Source organism: Crocodylus porosus, unplaced genomic scaffold (assembly GCF_001723895.1).
Source record: "Crocodylus porosus isolate Cpor-Errol unplaced genomic scaffold, CroPor_comp1, whole genome shotgun sequence".
NCBI lineage: Eukaryota > Metazoa > Chordata > Crocodylia > Crocodylidae > Crocodylus > Crocodylus porosus.
In genome coordinates this window covers 10669703-10690287 of record NW_017728943.1, presented here as the reverse complement: position 1 = coordinate 10690287, position 20585 = coordinate 10669703, and the positions used below count along the sequence as shown (strand labels likewise).

The 20585-nt window shown below is 43.2% G+C and overlaps 1 protein-coding gene across 7 annotated transcripts in view; it reads right to left on the bottom strand.

Annotated features, from left to right (window-relative positions):
* SPAG17 (sperm associated antigen 17) overlaps positions 1-20585 on the bottom strand; it is a 342590-nt gene that overhangs the window by 167323 nt on the left and 154682 nt on the right. For all 7 annotated transcript variants that reach the window (XM_019548662.1, XM_019548664.1, XM_019548665.1 and 4 more), the window contains 5 exons: positions 19445-19595; positions 15225-15455; positions 8470-8531; positions 7638-7754; positions 7119-7273 (listed from right to left, as the gene is read on the bottom strand). In XM_019548662.1, the coding sequence (XP_019404207.1) occupies positions 7119-7273; positions 7638-7754; positions 8470-8531; positions 15225-15455; positions 19445-19595 (716 nt within the window). The remainder of the gene's footprint in view (positions 1-7118; positions 7274-7637; positions 7755-8469; positions 8532-15224; positions 15456-19444; positions 19596-20585) is intronic.

The window sequence follows — 20585 nt, the reverse complement described above, 5'->3', positions numbered from 1 at the left end:
GACCCCAGCTGACTTCCTGCCCTTTGGGCAGGGGGCTGGACTCGATGATCTCCCGAGGTCCCTTCCAGCCCTGATGTCTATGAAATCTTAAATCTTGTAAGACAACCCTAACAGTTCTCATATGTTGGTCCCATCATTCAGTATAGATGACAATATCACCGATGTAGGTTGCTGCATACCCCTGATGTGGGGCCAGTACCTAATCTATAAGCTGTTGGAAGGTCACAGTAGCTCTGTTGAGGCAGAAATTCATACAGCCCCCAAGGACTACCAACAGTGGTTTTGGCCTGGTCCTCTAGTCTTAATGGGATCTGCCAATATTCTTTTGCAAGGTTGAGCATTGAGATAAACTTGGCTTGCTTAATTTACTCTAAAAGCTCACCTACCCGAGTCATAGAGAAAGCATCAAATCATGTAATTGTATTTAATTTCCAAAAATTTATGCACAGGCACAGAGTCCCATTAAGCTTTCAGAATGGTTACAATTGGGGTCCTCCAAGGACTTCATGACTCTGGGATGACCCCATGCACTATGGGCACTTGTACACATACATGTAATGCATTATTGGGAGCTTTTAAAAGCACCCAGAGCTGCGTTGGATACATTTGTATAAATGGCGAAATACATGTCAGCACTGAGAAAATCATGGCAGTGTGCTTTTGAACTAAAACACACCGATGGTATTTTAGATTCAAAGAGTACCGCTGCCATCAATTTGTGTGCTCTGTTCTGCTTAATTGAGTCTGCTTCAATGTGCTGGATTTCTGGTGTATTGGAACAGATTGCATGCATGTATGTATGTAAATGACCTAACATTTTATTCATCTCCTCTTTGATAGGCTGGTATTAATAATAGGGTATTGTTCTCCACTTTTCTCAGACTTTTTTCCCCTCTGGCATAATGATCTTATGCACAGCACCCATTTGCTCGCCTCAGCACTTCACTAAAGACATACACAGACTCCTGGACTACTGATCTCAACTGTTCATGTTGCCTACCCATGAGATTTTTCCCTAAAGGTACCCTACCTTCTGGCTCTGTACATGTTATGACTTCTCCTACTTCCTGTATGAATGCCTCCTTTTTGTGCAATGGGGCTGCTAAAAGGCCTTCCAGCTCCTGCCATAATTTCAACAAGTTTACATGGTAAACTTTTTTCTCCTTTCTATGATCAGGTTGGAATACGTCATAGCCAGCTGGGCCAGCCCACCTCACAATTTCAAATGGGCCTTGCCAACAGGTAAAAAATGTACTAGTGGAGCTGGGAAGGAGGACCAGGACTTTCTGGCCAACTTAAAACTCCTGCTCCCTGGTGTTCTTATCATACTGCTCCTTTTGTCTACTCTTCACCTGTTGTAAGTTACCTGTGGCTACCTGCTTGGTGATCTGCAGCCTCTCCCTCAGGGACACTGTGGCAGAATAACATCTATGTCTTTCCCCAAACTCTGCTATCTGACAATTTGGTTACCATGGTCACTGCAGAGGACAGACACCTCTTCCCCCATCAGCTTCATGTAAAACTAAGTTGTAACCTAACCTGAATACATTTCAGAGGGAGAGGGAAACCTGATCCCTCTGCCGACATGACTGGCCTCACATACCTGGGTGGGAGGCTCAAACTCCCTATTGTTCTAAGCAATGCCAATATGACTGGGAGGGGGCTAGAGACCCTGCCAGTAAACCTGGCAACCAGTGATGCATTTCAAATTGGTTGGCTGGCAGCCAACAGTTGTGGGCCTTCACTGGATCAGGTAAATGAGGTCACAAGTGCTATATAAGTAAGGAGGAGCAGCAACCATGATGAAAAGTCAGAGAAGCTGAACCATCTGAAAATCTCTCTCTCTCTTAAAATTCATGGTCAATGAACTGCTTGCCTCCAAAGGAAATCTCCACCTGCCTCTGGATGATGCTTTTGAGTAAGCTATTTAAGATCTAACTAGATAGATAACTTGCAGTAACTCAGATGCGTGATCAAAGGCTACCATGCCACTGTTTGCTCTAAGGTATTTCTCTGATATTGCTCTTCCCTACAACCTATTCCAATCCTACTCTTGTAACCAAGTTCTCCTTTGTACCTAGTATAGGAGACTTATTGGGAGAGGGTCTAGATTATGCCATGGGGTCCCCTTGGTTTGACTGACTAAGGGAGACCACTATTTGCACTTCATATTGAAGGAAGCACCCCAAGTTCTTGCAGCAGGTCAAGTACCCTCATGGACTACTAGCCCTGTGTTTCCCAGAGGACGCAGGTCCAGGATCAGTCCAGACTGTGGGCGGTGGTGGCATTACCCCCAGGCTTGTGGGTGTGCTCCAGGAAGTGGGTTGGCCAGATGTGAGGCACCCCCAGGGGGGCACTTGGAGCCTGGAAGTTGGCCGGGCACAGTGAGGTGGGTGGCTCAACACAGGAGCATGCCCTACTGGCCCACCACACATGGTGGTAGTGGTGGGATCAGGCAACCTGCTACCTTGAAGGCATAATTTGGGGAAGGTTATAGAGTCACTGAAAACCCTTGAGCAAACAATCTCTAATTTGGCATCGGGTCAACTGGACAGTATAGATAGCTAGGATCACTGACAAGTATGACCACCTGACCATGGACCAATTGGTGGAGAAGCTGAAGAAGATAGGCATCCAAAGAAAAAGAGGGCAAAAAAGACAGAACCTGATTGAAGTCCTGCTGGACTATGAGCAAACCAGGGAAGTGCACACCCTGGTTCTGAGTGGAAGTGGAGATGATGGAACCACTCTTCCCAATAAGCCACTGGGAGGGGAGCCCCCCTGAGCTAGAAATGCCTGAGGAATGACCCCCTTCTCCAACCCATGGGTTGGACCTCCAGAGATAAAGGCTGGTGCTGGAAGCTCTAGAAGCCCAGTGCAGGTGCATAAGCTTGAGCTAGAGTTGCTTAAGATGGAACTGTCAATGAGGGAAGCACAGTGCAAGCATGAGGCTAGAGATGCCCAGTAGCAGCATGAAGAGAGGGAGGCCCAGCGCATGGCAGGGGCTGAAGAGACAAGGCTCAAGCACGAACATGCACTTGAACTACTTCAAAGGCAGCATGAAACCGGAAGCCAGACTGATTCACCTCAGCTGACACCAGCTGCATCCCCCAGACTGAAAACCTCAGTGTTCTCTCACTACAAAGATGGGGTGATCCAGAAGTGTGCCTAAGAAACTTTGAAAACCATGCGTGCCAATGGAAGTTGGAAAAGGAACAGTTCATAAAACATATGGCTGCTTTGGTTGAGGGTGACATGTCTGTTGTCCTGAACAGACTGCCCTTGGAATAGACAGATAATGAGCTCATATAGCAAGTGGTTTCCATCCTGACCTCTTTGTCAGTCTCCCATCCTTCCTGTACCAGATCTAGCAAACTACAAGGAGAATGCTCATATATCACATCGAAAGGAGCATAGCCCAAAGAGACCTGGGGAGCCTTCCTAATTGTAAAGAGCAATGGAGGCACTAAAAGGTCCTATGTCTTAGGGCCTTCCTGGCAGTGGTGAAGCATATTTTTCAGAGTCCCACTGAAACGTTCAGCTAGTGTGTTGGTCTGGGGATAGTAGACTGAGGTCCTCAAGTGCTTGATCTTAAGACAGAGGAAGATGGAGGGACAGAGAGCCAGAGTCATTGACAGAGCCAGAGCCATGAATGACGTGTGCCTCCAGTGGCTGTAGGCGGGGAGCTCCCACAGATGCTTCTGGCACTGTTGGTGGTGGGTGGTGGGTGGAGAGTGCCGACCAGGGGTCAGCAACCACCCACAGACGGCATTGGCAGCATCAGCAGCAGCCAGCAGCGATCGCTGACTGCCCATAGATGCCACCAGTGGTGTTGGCGGAAAGGGGTGGCGGCGAATGGTGACCACCCACAGGAGCTGCCAACAGTGTTGGTGGTGCTTTTTTGTAGGGTGTGCCAGAGCCAGAGCCAGGAGAGGAGAGGAGACTGAGAGACGAACCAGAGACAGGGACGGATGTGGCTCTTGAAAGGTCCCCAAAACTCATTACATAGCCCTCCAGCTGAAATAATTGCCCACTCCTACTCTATGGCTCATGGCTACAGTGAATAGGAAGACCAAATGGATATTACTGGCAAAACCTCCTGTCCTGGAGATTTTCAAAATGTTATCATCAGTAGAATTCCCACTGGGACAAAGACTCAAACAGCTCGGTGATCAAAAAGCAATTGTTTAAGGCAGAAGTTGGCAACCTTTTATTGTGACAGTGTAAAATAATTCCCCAGTTTTTTTCTCTCTCTTTCTTTCTCTTTTATATATCTATAGATATAGATATTCATTCCCTCCCCTCCCCCAACTATTTCTGACTTTTCTTTTCCCTCTCTATTCCCTATAGATAATTATAAGTAAGCTAAGATATAGGATAAGCTTTAACATTTTATTTTAGCTAGTAAGTTTTATTTTTCTCTCCCCTCTTTGAAAATAGGTGCCCTGCTATTTTGATACCAATACCCACTGTTTTACAAGTGATAATTATTATGTTTGTATTGCTTTTATATTGTGTGATTACTGATTTAGGCTTAAGTTAGCGTAAGTCATGTCAAGTTTCCACTTTGCCATGTCAAGTCTCCATCTTATCCCCATGCCCGATTGTGTAACCCATGACTCACTACCCCTCCTATGCAACTTGGTTCCTGAATGAATGGGGATGAATGAGGGTGCTTGAGAGACAATGGCAGTAGGTTTAAAAATAGCTCCTTCTAAATGACTGAACCAGCAACGCCAATACCTGGACACAATATTTCGTTGTGCCACCCTCAGCATTTAAGAAACAAAAGATGAGGCAACCCACCACTGTGCCAGTCTTCACATGCTCAGTAAGAATATCTGGAACCCTCTGGAACAGGACTGGCATTGCCTGGACAGGCCCTCCCCATAGAAGATTAGAGGTAGTCTGCTCCATAAAAGGGGTAGTGAAGACTGACTCCTTGGGAATGCCATTTCCATCTGGACCAGACCAGCTCCACATCACACTGCCTATCCATCCAGAGGCCCTGCCAGTGACCCCCTCTGGACAACTTTGAGCTGAAGGAGACCCCGACTGGCCACTGAGGACCCACTTTCAGCCTGGGATAGGCAGAAATCACCTGCATATTTCCTCCTCCAATTTGGACTCTCTCTCTCTCCTCCCAGACTTCAGTCCTTGCACTAAGTCTCTTTAACCCCTGCTGCCATTGTCTGTGTGTGTGTGTGTGTGTGTGTGTGTGTGCGCGCGCGCGCGCGCAAAGGAACCAATGAAATATTGTGTCACCATCTCCCCTGTTCAATAAAACCACTGTCGTTTGTAACTCCGAGTTGGATTGTTTTTTACTAAGCTCCAGTCTTTTTCCTATCTTAAATTCCAGTCTCTGTTTCTCTCAGCTCCGGTTCCCACCACCCTGCATTTTCCTGATCTCTCAATTCTGTCTCCCTTTTCTGCCACCTCTCAGCTCCTCTTTGACCCTTTCTGCAATCTCTCAGCCCTGTCGCTTTCTGCAAGCAGTTAACCCCACCCCTGCCACTTTTGCATCTTCTCAGCCCTGTGGCTTTCTGCAATCTCTCAGCCCTACTCCCAGTTTTCCTCTCCCTACATACCTCTCAGCTCCTGTATAGTCTCCTTGCTCTGAGTCCAGCCTCCGGGCTCCTCCCCAGCATCACTCCTTTGCTCTGCCAACTTTCTGCTTTCAATTAACACCAATTAACCTTAAGTTATCCCAACTTCCTCTCCAATCTGTCAGTTCTAATCCTGGCACTGGCAACTTTCATCTCAGTCTCAACCAGCAGTAACCTGAAGTAACCCCAAGCCTCAGCTCCTAAACCCAGCTCTCTCTAAGTCTATTGGTTCTAATCCCGGTCCTGGCAGCTTTCACCCCCTACACTTTCTCTCTCCCTTAACCTCCCTCCAAGCACATACATATGTACACACCATAAATTAGGAACTCACTAGTGTGTAGATGTAGGTGACCGGTATGTATGTGAACTGATATACATGTATGTTACTGTATGCATGATATACGAATTAGTGATCTGTGTATTGGGTGTGCAGGTATTGATTCTTGTCTAATTTCTTTTGGTCTGTATAGTGTGTGTAGGTACTTGAATTGGTGATAGGCATGCATTTGCCTAGGCTGGTAATTTTGGATGTGTATGTACCTGGATTGGTAGTGTGCATGTGCATGCCTGGTGGGGGTGCATGCACCTAGAATGTGTATATGCACCTAGTGTGTTTGTCTCCACCTAATTGATTTTTGAGTGTGTGCATGTGCAATTGTATACCACGTCCTCCTGTCTAACAGCGCAATATTGAGATCCTGAGGGTTGGCCTGCCCCCACAGGGCAACAGCACGACAGAATGATCCAGCTCAGTCCAAGGTGGGCTTGCATTAAGACCTGGTCTTTGCTCTTCCCCATGGCCTGGATATGGAATGGCATGGGCAAAGATTCCTGCTGCCTGGCTGTGGCAAAGAAAAATCTTGGCTACAGTGCAGCACAGGCAAAGGCCCCCACCACCATAGTCCCCTACCACCTGGCTGTGGTGCAGCTCTGCCAAAGCCATCTGCTGCTGGAATGCTGCTGAAGCACCCCAGGCCTGTGGGTTGGTTCCAGTGGGTCCAAAGGTTGATCCAGTTGTCAGGCCATAAGTTGCTTATCCTTATTTAAGGTATTAAATGGAACTTGTCCTTAAACCTTTTCCTATTGCAACATTTGACCAGTTTGTATATTGGAAGTCAAAGTTATCAATAATGATATTTTTGTTAGTGTTAGTTGCCTCTTTGGTCTTCTGCAACAAAGTGTCCTTGATATCATTTTCCTGATGTGAAGAGAAGTAATATAGTCCTAGTAGCATATTTTTATTCTTAGAAGTTGTGATTTGTAGTTAGACAAATTTACTATGTTTTTCTGTCATTCAATGCAATGTTTTAGATACAGTACATTATTTCCTTTCCATGACCTACCTCATAATTTTTTCCTGTCCAGTTTATGGTCCCATGTTAGAGTTAACTCACTATTTTTTCATGCCACCATGTTTCATAAATACTTGCTACATCAAGTTCCTTTGCCATTACTAAGCTTTAATCTGAAGTGCCTGTTTAAAGATAACATCTTAAAAAAACCACATATTACCTGAATCCAACGTCTGAGTGCAGTGCAATATTCCAGGATTCCCAGCACTGATGATGTTTATTTTGGGGATTGTGAAGGACTATAAGCAGAGAGTTATCTTGGGTGTGGTGATAGGAATCAATGCACCTATACTGCTGTGTTGCTTTGTGAAGGACCTGAAAAAAATGAATGCTTAGGATAGACATAGAAGTAGCATATCCAACCCCTATAAGTTTTTTGCAGTGGATACACCATTTTTGTGACATCTACTTTTTTTATAATCTTCTTTATAGTAAGTCCCACTTTCTTTATAATAAGTACCACAAACAGCCTGAACATATGGAAACTCATTTTTTGTAACACTATAAGGTCATACGTAGTGTTACAAAAGTAACGTGTATCCAAAGCCTGAAAAACTATTGAAGTTACTGAATAACTTTGGTCACCTTTTAACTGGTCTAAATCTGATCTTGGACTAGCTGGGAAATACACTACTTATCCCCGAGCCATTATTCCTGTAAAAAAACAGCTCATAAATACCTGGAGAAGAACATGTGGTTGAAGATGTTCGGCAAAAGTCCAATCTGTCAAACACCGCTGCTGAATCTTTTGTATATCCACTAATTCTATCCTTAGGCCTTTCTTTTCTGGATTCACCTCAAAGTGCACCAAAACAACAATGAAATAAAAAATTCTGCATTCATTTGTTTTATACTGAGTGTAATCTTGTTGGCTTAAATGACAGCATCCTGTGCAGTATCACAATTAATTGCATAAACTTGCACACAAATAAACCCATATGACAATGTTTTAGTAAGAATAAAAATTGCCAAAAAGTTTTGCTTTTGACTTTTTTTACGGACAACTAAATCTAAATATTTTTATTGTTAAGTTATATGCTTCTGAGTCCTGTAAGCAATTACAGACTTATAGGCAGGTCCTGTGAAGTCACTTTAACATGGTTTCACTTATCATGGGCTATATGGCAGACAGGTGTTTGTGAGGATGTCAAGCCACATAGTATGTTAGTGGGACACAGTTTGACAGTTTCTTTCAAGCTTCCATGCTAAAATTAAACACACAGAGTCAATGAGGCTTGCCATGGGAAGGTTTCTTTTACCCCCTCCCCAGCCTTAGGTAGTCCGGATTATTATAGAATTACCCGACACTGATTTTACACTATATAAAAGCTGTTGGGCTTCATACTGCTAATCACAAAACACAACAGAATCAACCCTCAGAGATTTGCCAAGGAATCCCCAACAGTAGCGATTTGCTTTGTAGAGCATCATCCTTCATGTCACATTTTAGAGCATAATGTATTCCATTCACTACAATTATAATTTCTGAAGTGTGGAAACCAATCACTTACTTCCTTTAAAAGAGGATCAACCAGATCATCTCCTCCACCTTTGCCATTCTTTTCTAAATGCACTGAAAATTGAACACAAAAGAAATATGCTTTGTTATTTTGTGGCCTACTTAATTCTGCAATATTACTCATGTGTTGTGGCCAGACTCTTGCCCACCCACCATAATGTTTTGTGTATCTCTTTTAACTTTGCTTTGTCATTATGTATTGGGCTCTGCTTTGATGATGCTAAAAACTTTTTGACCATGCTGAAGAAAGTAGGGCCTCCAACTGATCTATCAGTTCCACAATCGTGTCACAAGTGGTGATCATTAATTGATTCTACAGAAAGGAAGAAAATACTGATATTATACTTTGTACAAAGAGATGTACCAAGACAGAGTTATTGTATTTTCTTGTATACCTCCCCATCCACCCTGAATAAGCCACACACTTGTTTTTGAAAGGTGGAATGAAGACAAAAAAGGATTTTTCCTTGAACATACTGTCAAGCACAGTATTCTTGTAGGGAAAACAAGCAGCTGCAGTAGGGCAGGGAGACAAAAACTCATGTCTGCTTTGTTAACTCTGCAGGACATGGACAGTGTGACAGGACGGGAACTCAGGGTCGCCGTGTTCCCCTTTAGTTACCCTCTATACCGTGCCAAGCTGCCTATCTGCACTTCGCAATCTCGCCCACCACATCTTTGGTCTTATGTGAATTATAGGGAGGCTACCTTTAGTCTTCCTGGACATGGTTCTCCTGTCCTATACTGGGCTCGTATTCTGGAATGGGGTTCAGGTGTACCCCAGCCTTATGGGCTCTGCGTGCCTCCAACCACCCCTGTACCACGCCCCAAGCCTCGTGTATGCATCAGACGTTCTTCGGTCTTATTAGATGCCTTCTCGCACTGCCCTCTCTCTCTCGGGGCTTCTTGCACTGCCCTCTCTCTCGGGGCTTCTCACACTGCCCACTGACGTGGTTCCCCTATGAGGCCTCCTCCATCCCCTTATAGCTTCACTCGGTCCTCTGGTCTTACAGCAACAACAAAACAGTAACACAAGCCCCTGGGCTATAACACAAAGCTAAACCGCTGGGCTAACCTCCTTTGAGTTGCCCTTTGCGGGTGCTCCATCCTTCATTAGCATAACTGACTGCTCGCATTCAGTCCTTTCCCCTTTGCTTAGTCAGGCAGCACTCCTTCTCCTTGGCTGCCAACCGAGAACCCCTCTCTTGGCCTCCAGCCTGTGCTTTATAGAAGTCAGCCCTGCCCCTTCTGGTCAGCTGACTCAACAGGTGTGGGCCCCTAGCTCCTCCTGGTTGCCCTGGCAACCAGCGCCTGGTGGCCATTCCTGCTCTTTAAGTAGCAGGCACCTTAGTCTCCTGCTACAGACAGGTGCTGGAAGCTGACCCTGCCAGGTCATCTGAGGGCCTGATCCTAGCCAGCAGGAATTGCAGAGTCAGTGGAGAACCCACCTTGCTTGAGAACAGGGGTTGGACAGTTTCATCCCATCAGAACTGGGCACTCAGCTGAGTCATTTGGCAGGTGCTGCTGACTTTACATCCAACTCAGCATACGAAGAGAAAAAGGGCTAGGGATGTCAGTTCAGCTAGCAGCACTTGCTGACTGAGTCAGTTGAGTGCCCAGTTGCACCGAAGCTGAACTGTCTGACCTGTTTTTGAGCTGGGTGAGCCCTTAGCTGACTCTACAGGTACCACTGGGTGCCCACGTGGCTCAGGAAGAGGAGCCAGGCAGTTTGATTCCCTCCCACAGGATCAAACCCTCTGGTCCCATATTTCCTTGTTTAAGACCCCCTCTTTCCAGCAGCCAATTTTCAGAAAAAGTTACGTGTTGTATTTGAATAAGTACAGTGATACCTTCATTTACTTTGTTTAATTTACATGCCTGAAATATGATTAGCCCTATTTCAACACATGCTTTATAACCCAAATTCTTATCTTATTATGGTTATGGAATAAGTTAAACCTTTAAAATATTTTTTAGAGATTCAAATGGTGGTGAAGGGTGTCAGATTGAAAGCAAAGGAAAAATGCCATCCTCTGTCTACAGAACAGGCAGAACACAGGAAGAATGGAAGGTTTTCCATTACACCCTGCAATATACTCAGCCCTCAACATGAAGAGCCTCACCTCTAAGGGAGTGTTTTGTGTTCACTTTCCAGTTCACTAATGAACTGGCTAAGGTTGCCATGTCCATTTCATAAGGACCACTAAACAACCATCACTTTTTGGTCATTACAAATGACAACTAGAAATGAAAGACTTAAATGAAATTACCACCCCAGCCATAAACAAGCTGTTAATAGATCATAAAATAAGAACACCACTGTTGCTACAAGTATATGCCATAGATTGACAACATGTGTTGATTCATGAACAAAATATGGTAGACCATCAATGGATAGGCAATGAATGCTTGCTATTTAGAGAGAGAGAACTTTCCAGGTAATACTAGTATTCTAAAGGAAAGCAGCTTCTGAAAATGGTTCACTCCATTTTCAGTGACTGTAAAGCCTTCCTAGTTGCCTTTAAAGTAACCCAGTTCACATAGAGCACTACTAGTACTACACTCACTTTCTTGAGAAGCTAGATTGCCTTATTTCTGTGAACAGGTTTTCCCTGATGATGTATTGCACATTTTCAACTCATTTCAGTATCCACGAGTAGCACCTGCGTGGCACGGTTCATTCTCTGGTGATTGTGGAATCCTGATAAGTATTGGCTTCATCATCTTTCAGCACTGGAGACAGCTTGTATATATACCAAGGGGAAACTTTATAATATAGATCAATTGCTGATATACCACAATAGCCACAGTACTGCACTATTTAGGGTACTTTTAACCAGTGAGGACCTGAAACCTGGCTATTATATGTTGCTTCTTTCACAAATGTAGCCTGTACATAGTCTGTACATGTTGGCATGTTTTTTTTCAGGATAAATTCCTATATTTGCTTGTTGAGATTATCTAGTCCTGGATGATGTACACTTGCCCCTCTTTTTCACCAAAGAGCTTTCCATATCTCAACCGAGCAACCAACAAAGTGCTGATAATCAATTTGGTTCAGGGAAAGCACAGAAGTAAATCTGCCATGTATTAATTTCTGCTCCTATTATTCCAATAACTCCTAAGCCTAATAGCTTCTCTTTTCCTGATACTTGTCTTCCCAGGGGCTTAAAACCCTGATCAGTCCGAACAGCTGTCCAGTGCAACTCAAGCTTTCCATCTGACTTTTGCAAAACTGCTCAAAACTTAACAGGCCTCTTCTGCCCATCTTATGAGGCATATACAGCCTCTCAATGGAGTTGTTTCAATAGTGCATGCAGGAACTCATAAAAGAGCCTCCTTTTCTTTCTAAGGTATCCTGACTCATCTTAAACCACTTGCGTATTCCAAAGGCATACCACAATATGGGTACAATGGAGATATTAATTGCCACAATTTTTTTCCTGGAATTTGATTAAGTTCTCAAGATAGATTCCAAATGATGAAAACACCCTTTTGGCTATCTTTTTGTGTCTCGGAGTGTTTCATCTTTGGATATCAGTTTAGTCACAAATATTTATATTTTTATTCTGATTCAGGTTCTTTGATTTCAGATTCTTCTATGACTATCAGGTTGGTCTGCCTGACTGAATTTCTGGGTTGGACAGTTAGCCTGGTATACTTATCCAACTCAAAGCTCACAGGGATAGAATTGCTTAAGGAGTTACAATTTTCATCAAAATTTGGACTTAAATTCCATTAGAAGTATGCAGTTTGAAGTTATGCATATAGAGTAAATTTGGGCTGATCTTTGCCTAATGTAGACCCATAAACAGAGTCCTATAGTGCCCAGCTCAATGGGTTAAGTCTGAGGCAAATTTACTGTGGACTCAGACTGTTTCCTTGGAAGAATATACTGGGATGTGTATGTATATCTGTATGTGTATATAACCATACACACTTTGCATATTTAAATTGGATTGAAAAATAACCACTAGAGAATCAACTGTTGGGAATAATGCTGCACTGGACTTCAGGAGAGGGAAAATGGATCAGTCAGTTCCATTTACCTGAAGAGCAAGATCCTGATTGCTCTTCACTGTGGTCTTCCTGCATCAATGCTGAAACCTCATGACTACAAAAATAACACCTTATCTTCTATATTAGAATTTACATGACAGAAAGGAAGTACATCGGATGCAGAATCCTCCAGGCACGAACTTCCTGATTTAGGATCAAACAGGTCTTTTACATCTGTGATTCTACACTTTGAAGTCTTCCTATTCAGCTCCAAATCAGATTAGAATGACAGAACTGCTACATACAGGCCTCCTGTAGAAATACTAACATCTGAGACTGCAAACAAAGTAGAATGGTTTGCACAGCTACAAACTATAAAATCATGCTTGGATACTCTCCTTGAATTTGGTTATTGAGGCCAAATTCAAGAAGCATCTAAGAGAATATAAGTTAAGATAAATTTATTTTAAGATAAATATTATTTAAATTAAGATAAATAAACTGTGTTTCTAACTATCGTCTTCTAACATATACCCTTGACCAAAATAGACTTCCTCTGATGCCATTAGTCTCATGACCCTTTCCAGCATCTAACATATTTACACAGTGCCTCTAAATTTGACCAGTAAATCTGAATGCTAGGGTGTCTAAGCTGGTGTAACCTATACATTAAAGGACATAAGAGCAAAGCTGGGAAAGAGAGTAACAGAAGCAACTATCAAGATGATGTAAAATGTGCAAGTAAAGGTCAAGCACCTGCTATTTTAATTTTTAACTGTCTGCACTTTCTTCCTGGTTCCTGATCGGGCTGTGTGAAGTTTCGGGTGCTGATTCGATTTATGTTTAAAGGAGATTTATGTTTAAAGTTATCATTTAAATAGCAAGTTTTCATTGTTTTACTTCTCTAAAATACATTTTAAATCAGACACAATATAAGCAGTTTTTCAATACTATGTATGTTATGCAAAGCTCTCCTATATAGACATTGCTTTTTAAATAAAGTTTAAATAAACTGTTTAATGATATCAGACAAAATACCCAGCTCATTCAGGATTTCTACGTAGGTACCCAAAGACCACCAAAAACAAAAATAAAACAGTATGCACGAAACAAGTGATTAATAAAAAGTTTATACAAAGATACAATTGATTAAAAAGATTATAAAATACTCCAATAGGAAATAACATGTGTGGCAGAAGGCTACCTCTGTTTCTCTCCCAAAACTCTGCTCTGTGACAGTTTGGTTAAGATGGGCCTTGCAGAGGGTACACACCTTACCCTATCTCTTTAGGTAACCTGAGCTGGATACATTCCTGAGGGAGGAAGGAACCTGCTCTCTCTGCCTATGTTACTGGCATCACATACCTGGGTGAGGGGCTTGCATTTCATGGGGAGCTAGGAACTCCCAGTCTGCCCAGCAACTAGTGATGCATTTCAAATTGGTTGGCTGACAGCCAACAGGTGCTGACCTCCATTGGACCACGTAAATGAGGTCATAAAGGCTATATAAGTTAAGGACTGCCCAGGAGGAGGGGGCAGCAGTCATCAGGAAGACACAGGGAGAGAGAAGAGCTGGAACATTTGAAATTTGCTCTCTCTCTCTCAAAACTCATGATCAAGGGAATCTCCACCTGCCTCTGGATGATACCTGTGACTAAGCTACCTGAGAGCTAACTAGATATATAGTTTGCAGTAACTCAGATGTGTGATCAAAGGCTACCCAGCCATGCCAGTTTGCTCTATGGGATTTCTGAGATTGCTCTACCCTGTATCCTATTCCAACCCTACCCCTTGTAACCAATAAAGTTCTCCTTTGTACCTAGTGTGGAAGACTTATTGGGAGTGGGTCTAGATTATGCCTTGGGGTCCCCTTGGTTTGGCTGACTAAGGGAGACCATTACTGGTGCTTCTGACTGAGGGAAGCATCCCAAGTTCTTGAAGTGAATCAAGTACCCTCGAGGGCTACTAGGTCTGTGTTTCCCAGGGTATGCAGAGCCAGAATCCAGCCCATCTCTGGGTGGTGGCAATGTTCCCCCAAGCTAGTGGGTGTGCTCCCGGAAGGGGGTCAGCCAGATGTGAGGTGCCCCCAGGGAGGCACTTGGAGCCTGGAAGGTGGTCGGGCATAGTGAGATGGGTGGCTCAATGCATGAGTGGCCCCTACTGGCCCACCACAACACGTAAAAGAAAAAATGTACAAAATAGCTGGTTTAAAATCTTCAGCTAGGAACAGGAATTACACAAACTGGTATAAATGACTGGAACCAGTTCAAATCTGTAACATAAGAGAAGTTCAGTGCACATAAACCACTTTCAAAATGTCCAAAACCAGTCTAAGATAAACCTGGATGGATATAGTATCAGACTTAACTGATTTAGATTACATTGTTTTACTGAACTTCTGTCCCAGATCCCCTTTAGATTCAAGTTAACTCACAGTCCCCCAGCATCCTAGGATGCTTTGCACCTCCACTGGAAATCCACCCGCATGGGGTGGGTGGGCTAGTCTTGGCCCGAGCTGTCTGCTCCAGATGAGTGGGAAAGTGTGCTCTAGCACCCTTTGGTTTCTGGCCTGGGCCACTGCAGGTATGTGGCTGCATTTCTGGGATTGAAAATGAATGTCTGTTTACTTGCTTATTGGTTCAATTAATGCAGCTTAGACTAACCTGAGAAGATTGAACTGATTCAGCCTAGGGCTTTCTGACTGTCTGTACTTGGCCTTCCAGAGTAACATTAATAGATGTGCCATACCTGAGCCTTCAGGAATTTTCTCATCAGGAGCATTTTCCATGATGGATAGTTGTCTCAGCTGTTTTGCAAACCTGGCTGGATTATCCCATGGGATATAAGATACTTCATAATCACCGCCAAGCATCAACCCTGAACTCTCCAGTAGACCAGAGTCATCAAGCTCAGTCAGCCTCAGGCTCTCAAAAGTAAACACTTTGAAGGCTCTTTCTACTTCAGCCCAACTCAAGAGTTCTGCAAGAAAATTAAAACCATTCATAGAAAGTGTCCTTGTTGTTCAGTAAAAGATGAACAGCAAACTGACTAGGTGTATTGTCCTTGGCATCTCTGCTAAGCCTGACAAGGAATATAATGGTGATAATAATTTACTTTAACTTGTCTCTTTCTGGAATCCAATTTCCTGAATTCTAGAAGACTGCAATTGCACACTGAATTAGCACCGTTAAAACTGGCATATATTACACAGTGCTACTTGAAAAGCTTTTCATACATATTGAAAACACTGGATAAAGAAATGTAGAAAAGTAGGGTTGAAAGGGATCTTCAAAGGTCCTCTGGTCCAACTCTAAGTCAGAACTATCCCAATCACCCATGAAGTGAGGGAGCTCCTGTCTAGCCCTCCCTTGTCCGCCAGCTGTGGCAGGGCAAAGCCAGCAGGCAGCTCCCTGCTGCTCTCTTTCCCCTCCCTTCCCTGCTAACAGTCACCTGCAGGCAGTGCAGGGCTGGGAATAGAGGTAGTTCAGGCTGCTGCAGTGCCCCCACCTGCTGGCCAGGGCTGGTACAGGCAGGATTGATTTTGCCCCACCCCCCTCAACCCCTGTTGGGTTGGGGATGGGGGGTGGGGCAGTGAGCTCTAACTCATGGTGCTTTGTATAAAGTGCCATAAGTTAGAGTGTGACCCTAACATCTGGAGGTACCCTAAGTCAGTTGTGGAGCTCTGCTTCATTTTCTTGCTGCTGAGCTTTGTCCCCTCCAACATCCACATGTTCTGGGCTTCAGAGCTCTTCTTAAGATCCCCTGAGCTAAAAACAAGCAACTGGTTTGATGAAGCCCTAATTAGGACAGGCTCAACTATTTATATACTAGACTTAAATAGCAATTAAGTCAAGTTCATTTGAATAATTCACTGGTACTTAATGTGGGATAATGGACTTGTAAGTCTGGGAGAGCTGCAGTTTGGTGCAAGACAAGAAGCTGAAATGTGAACCAAGCCAGTTATCTGTTTTTAGTTCTAGCAGTATGTATGTGGAGTGTAGGGGGCAAGGGTAGGGAAGTTCTGAGCTTCCAACTGTTGCCCTTTACAGCACACATAGGTTCTTGAAAACCTCCAGTGATGGAGATTTCACAACTCCCCTAGGCAGTCTATTTTACTGCCTCACTGCTTTAACAGGGAAGATGTTTTTCCTGGTATCCAATCTAAATTTACCACATCTATTTCTTCTCTCCTATCTGAATCCAAAATTAGAGAAATGGCCAAAAACATTAACTTGAAGGAAAGCTCTCAGCTATGGTGTAGTCCACTGAATGCCACCAGAACTGATATCTACTGGCTGGTACCATATACAAATACGAAGCACTTTTAAAAAAGTTGCATCTTAGCAATAATTATTATGTATATGCTGACAACTAAAAGCAATATAATTAGTGTATATTAATTTCAAGCAAAGCATAATGTGTCTGCAGAAAATGGCATCAAGTAAAAAGAGTTCCAAGATCTATGCCAAATGACAGTAGGAAAGGAACTGGGGGGGCAGGGAAGTTTTTTATTTTGTATAGCCATGGTGTGAACATTCAGACTTTAGAATGCATTTCATGTGGCTTTTCTAATTGTTTCACACTGCACATCATTCTTGCACATACAAACAGGGTAGAAGACCACAGTTCTTGATGGAGAAATAAGCTTAACTTGCATATTTGAATAAAAGACTACTGTAAAAGCTGTTGTACTATTCATGCAAGAAACTCAAAGGGAATGCAATTTGACAGCCATCATTATTTTTAAGTAATGCTTGTTGATCAACATAAAGCTTTACCTCAGTCCAAAAGTTATCGCACTATATATCTCAGTGGTTTCAAAACGCTGTTATCTGCATTTGGATTGGCATGAAAGGTCAAGTGATTAACATTTTTTGCCTTTCCTCTTTTAACCTCAATAGCAAACCTACATAACCTACGAGTTCTGACACATTGTCAAGATCCAGGCCTCAGTCCTTTGGTCTCCAACAAGCATTGTAACTGGTTTGCTCACAATCTAGAAACTGACACTTGGATTAGCCAAAACTTCATGCTAGATTAGGGTGATTTCATGCTAGACAAGTGGATTTTACAAAAGGGCTGGTTATGGAAAATAATCTTAGATTGGGTGATCATCAACTGATTCAATTCAGTATACTTTACAATATAGACCAAGGGGTGGGCAATTATTTCAGGCGGAGGGCCACTTACTGGGTTTTGGCAAGCCATCAAGGACTGCATGACAGGCAGCCAGGGGCAGATAAATATTAATTTTCTAAACTTTTTAGGGGCCCCACAAGCTGGATAGAATGGTCTGGTGGGCTGCGTTTAGCCCATGGGCCGCATTTTGCCCACCCCTGGTATAGACAATAGTGCCCATAACTAGGATTTTGGACTTCCAAAAGAGAAACTCTGAGAAACTAAAGAAACTCCAAGATGAAAGTAACAGAGTTGGCTAATCAATCTATATTTCAGCCAGACATTTGATACCGTGCCTCATGAGAAACTACTAGCTGGAGTGGAGAAGATGGGGATTTATACCATACTTTATAGTAGATAAAGACTTGGCTAAGTGGGTAGGTTATACTTAGGGGTCTATCTAAATGGCAGGTGGATTTACCAATTTTCACAGGTTGATTGTGGCCCAAAGCTCTAATTCTATGTTCATTTCATGGTGGCTCCACCCTTTGGTGCTCATTAATGGAGAGACTCCACTCCTCAGTGCTGACTGGTGGAGAAACCCTGGGCAGGGGGTAGAAGGGATGAGGGGGCAACTGCCATCTTCTCTGCTGCCCTTCTTGTCACACCACTAGCTGGTGCCTTCCCCTCCTGGCAGTGAGGACTGTTGGCTCCCACTGGGGAGCCAGACTTTTATTTTAAAGGTTTTTTTATGTTGATTTTGTGGTTTCTGCAAAATCTAAAAAACCATGAATTAAGTAGGTCCCCAGTTATACTTTAAGAGGAGAGGGGCTACTTGTGGTGTTGTATAAGTCTTGGGGCATATCTAGTTAAGTATTTTCATCACTGACTCTGGTGCAAGAACCAGATGTGTCCTTACAAAATTTACTGGTCACATAAATTTAGGCAGTATTGCCAATACAGAGAAAGATGAGTTTATTATCCAGGGGGTGCATCTACACATACAATTTACAGCACCTGAATAAACTGTGTAGCTTATTGCTCCGGAATTAATAGCTCCTGGACATACCATTTGAAGGTGTGCCTCGGAGCAATTAACTCTGGAACAATAAACTTTGCAGTTTATTCAGGCACAACATGTGGAGCCAAAGCAGAGCAGCCCTGGCTGGTAGAAAGCCCTGGGGGTCAGCCTGCCAGCCCAAGGTTGCTCTCCCTGGCTCAATGTGCTGGGGAAGGCTGGCTGGGACACAAGGGAGCTTCAGTGTGGAGCTAGCTGGCATGCAATCCCCACTCTGAAGTACCCTTGTGCTTCAGCCAGCCAGGCAGCATTGACACATGCGCTGCTGCCATTTTTTACTCGATAACAGGATAGTGCTTGAATTTACAAGTACTATCCTGCTGTGGAGTAAATTTGTTTACTCTGTTTGTTTTTGCCTTCCTTTACAGCATGGAGTATGGTCCATCTGACAGTGTATTGTGAACACCTGCTATTACAAATCTCCCGCTATTACAATAGCATAAATATTATTGGTACCCTTATCTCACTTGCTTTCTTTCTGTGGCACTTAGTTTCTCTTGCATGCCACAGCCACAGAGCACCTACTAGAAAACCTATGAGGCTATTTTGTAGGCCTTTCTGGGCAAAGTTGTCTGTGAATGCAGGGGAATAGAATCAGTGGGCCTTCCAATCCTGCATTCCTACATTCCAAAGAATGGGAATTGGTGACTACTGGCTAGTACAGAGGTAGTTGGAAAAATCAAAAACTTTCCCCCCAAAGAATGGGTTCCCACTATCTCACAGGAATCTATCCTTAAATAACAACAAAACAGCAACAGAAAAGAGAATTCACCATTGGTACAATAATGCATGAGCTCATGGACTCTGGCCAAACGTTTAGTGTTGTTCCCAGGCGAAGGAAGGGGGAACCGAAGAAGTTTCACAAGTGGAAGCTTGTCCATCATTTTCTGTTCAATCTTTTCTGGGTTTAAGTCTTCTTGGACCTGGAGCAAGGAGTGAAATTTAAGAAACAAGGTAGAGTTTCATAACAAAGGATTTCTCAGCATTCATTTAAAATATAAGGCAAAACATTTAAGTATGTGTTAACTCTGAAGTCAGTGGGACTTAAGCACATGCTTAAGCATAGCAAATGCTTATACTTCTTACTAAATCAGTGTAAGTAGAAGATGAAATGAGCTGTTTTTCTATTCTCTTCATTGTGGGGGAATGGTAACTTAGTAGGAAGAAAAGAGAATAGCTGACGGAAGGTAAAATTAATAGATGTTTGTTAAAATCACAAAGACCATTTGCCATTATTAAACAGAAACTGAAAAGTTCCTGGAATATTAAAATTATGTATTGATGTAATCTGTGAGAATACAAAGAATACTTCTTTATTAGCTTTTTTCTTCCACATAATCTTATCTGATCTACACTATTAGCTATAGTGGCAGCCTCCACAAGAGAGAGGTCATAAAATTCAGTCTCACTGGGTATGTCTACACATGTTTTTACATGTGCCTAAATGGAATGTGCATTTGTCTAATGCCCATTAAAGTGATAAAGGTATGTATCTAAGGTGCATTAATGCGGTGTGCAGACTGATTTGGTACTAAAGTTAGTGGCCACCATGTACTGAAGGAATGTGTCTCTGCTAAAAAGTATCTTCCTCCTTCACCAGCCAACCATACTATCTGCCTTCTGTTGGAATACCTTCACTACCTGACAACTCCAATCTGCTTCCAATTTTGACTTAAAATGAATTCTAAAACCCCATAGAACTAATTCTATATAAAGAGCTCTGTCTTTTTATGCTGAATACTGTGTTTGTCTATTCTATTCTGTTCTAGTTTATTCACTGCACTCATCACTAAAGCATCTCCTTATTCACGTGGGCACCAATGACACGGCTCAGAGCACCCCCAGCCAGGTCATGAGGCGCTACAGGGATTTGGGAGCGGGGCTTAGGGGTCTGGGAGCTCAGGTGGTGTTTT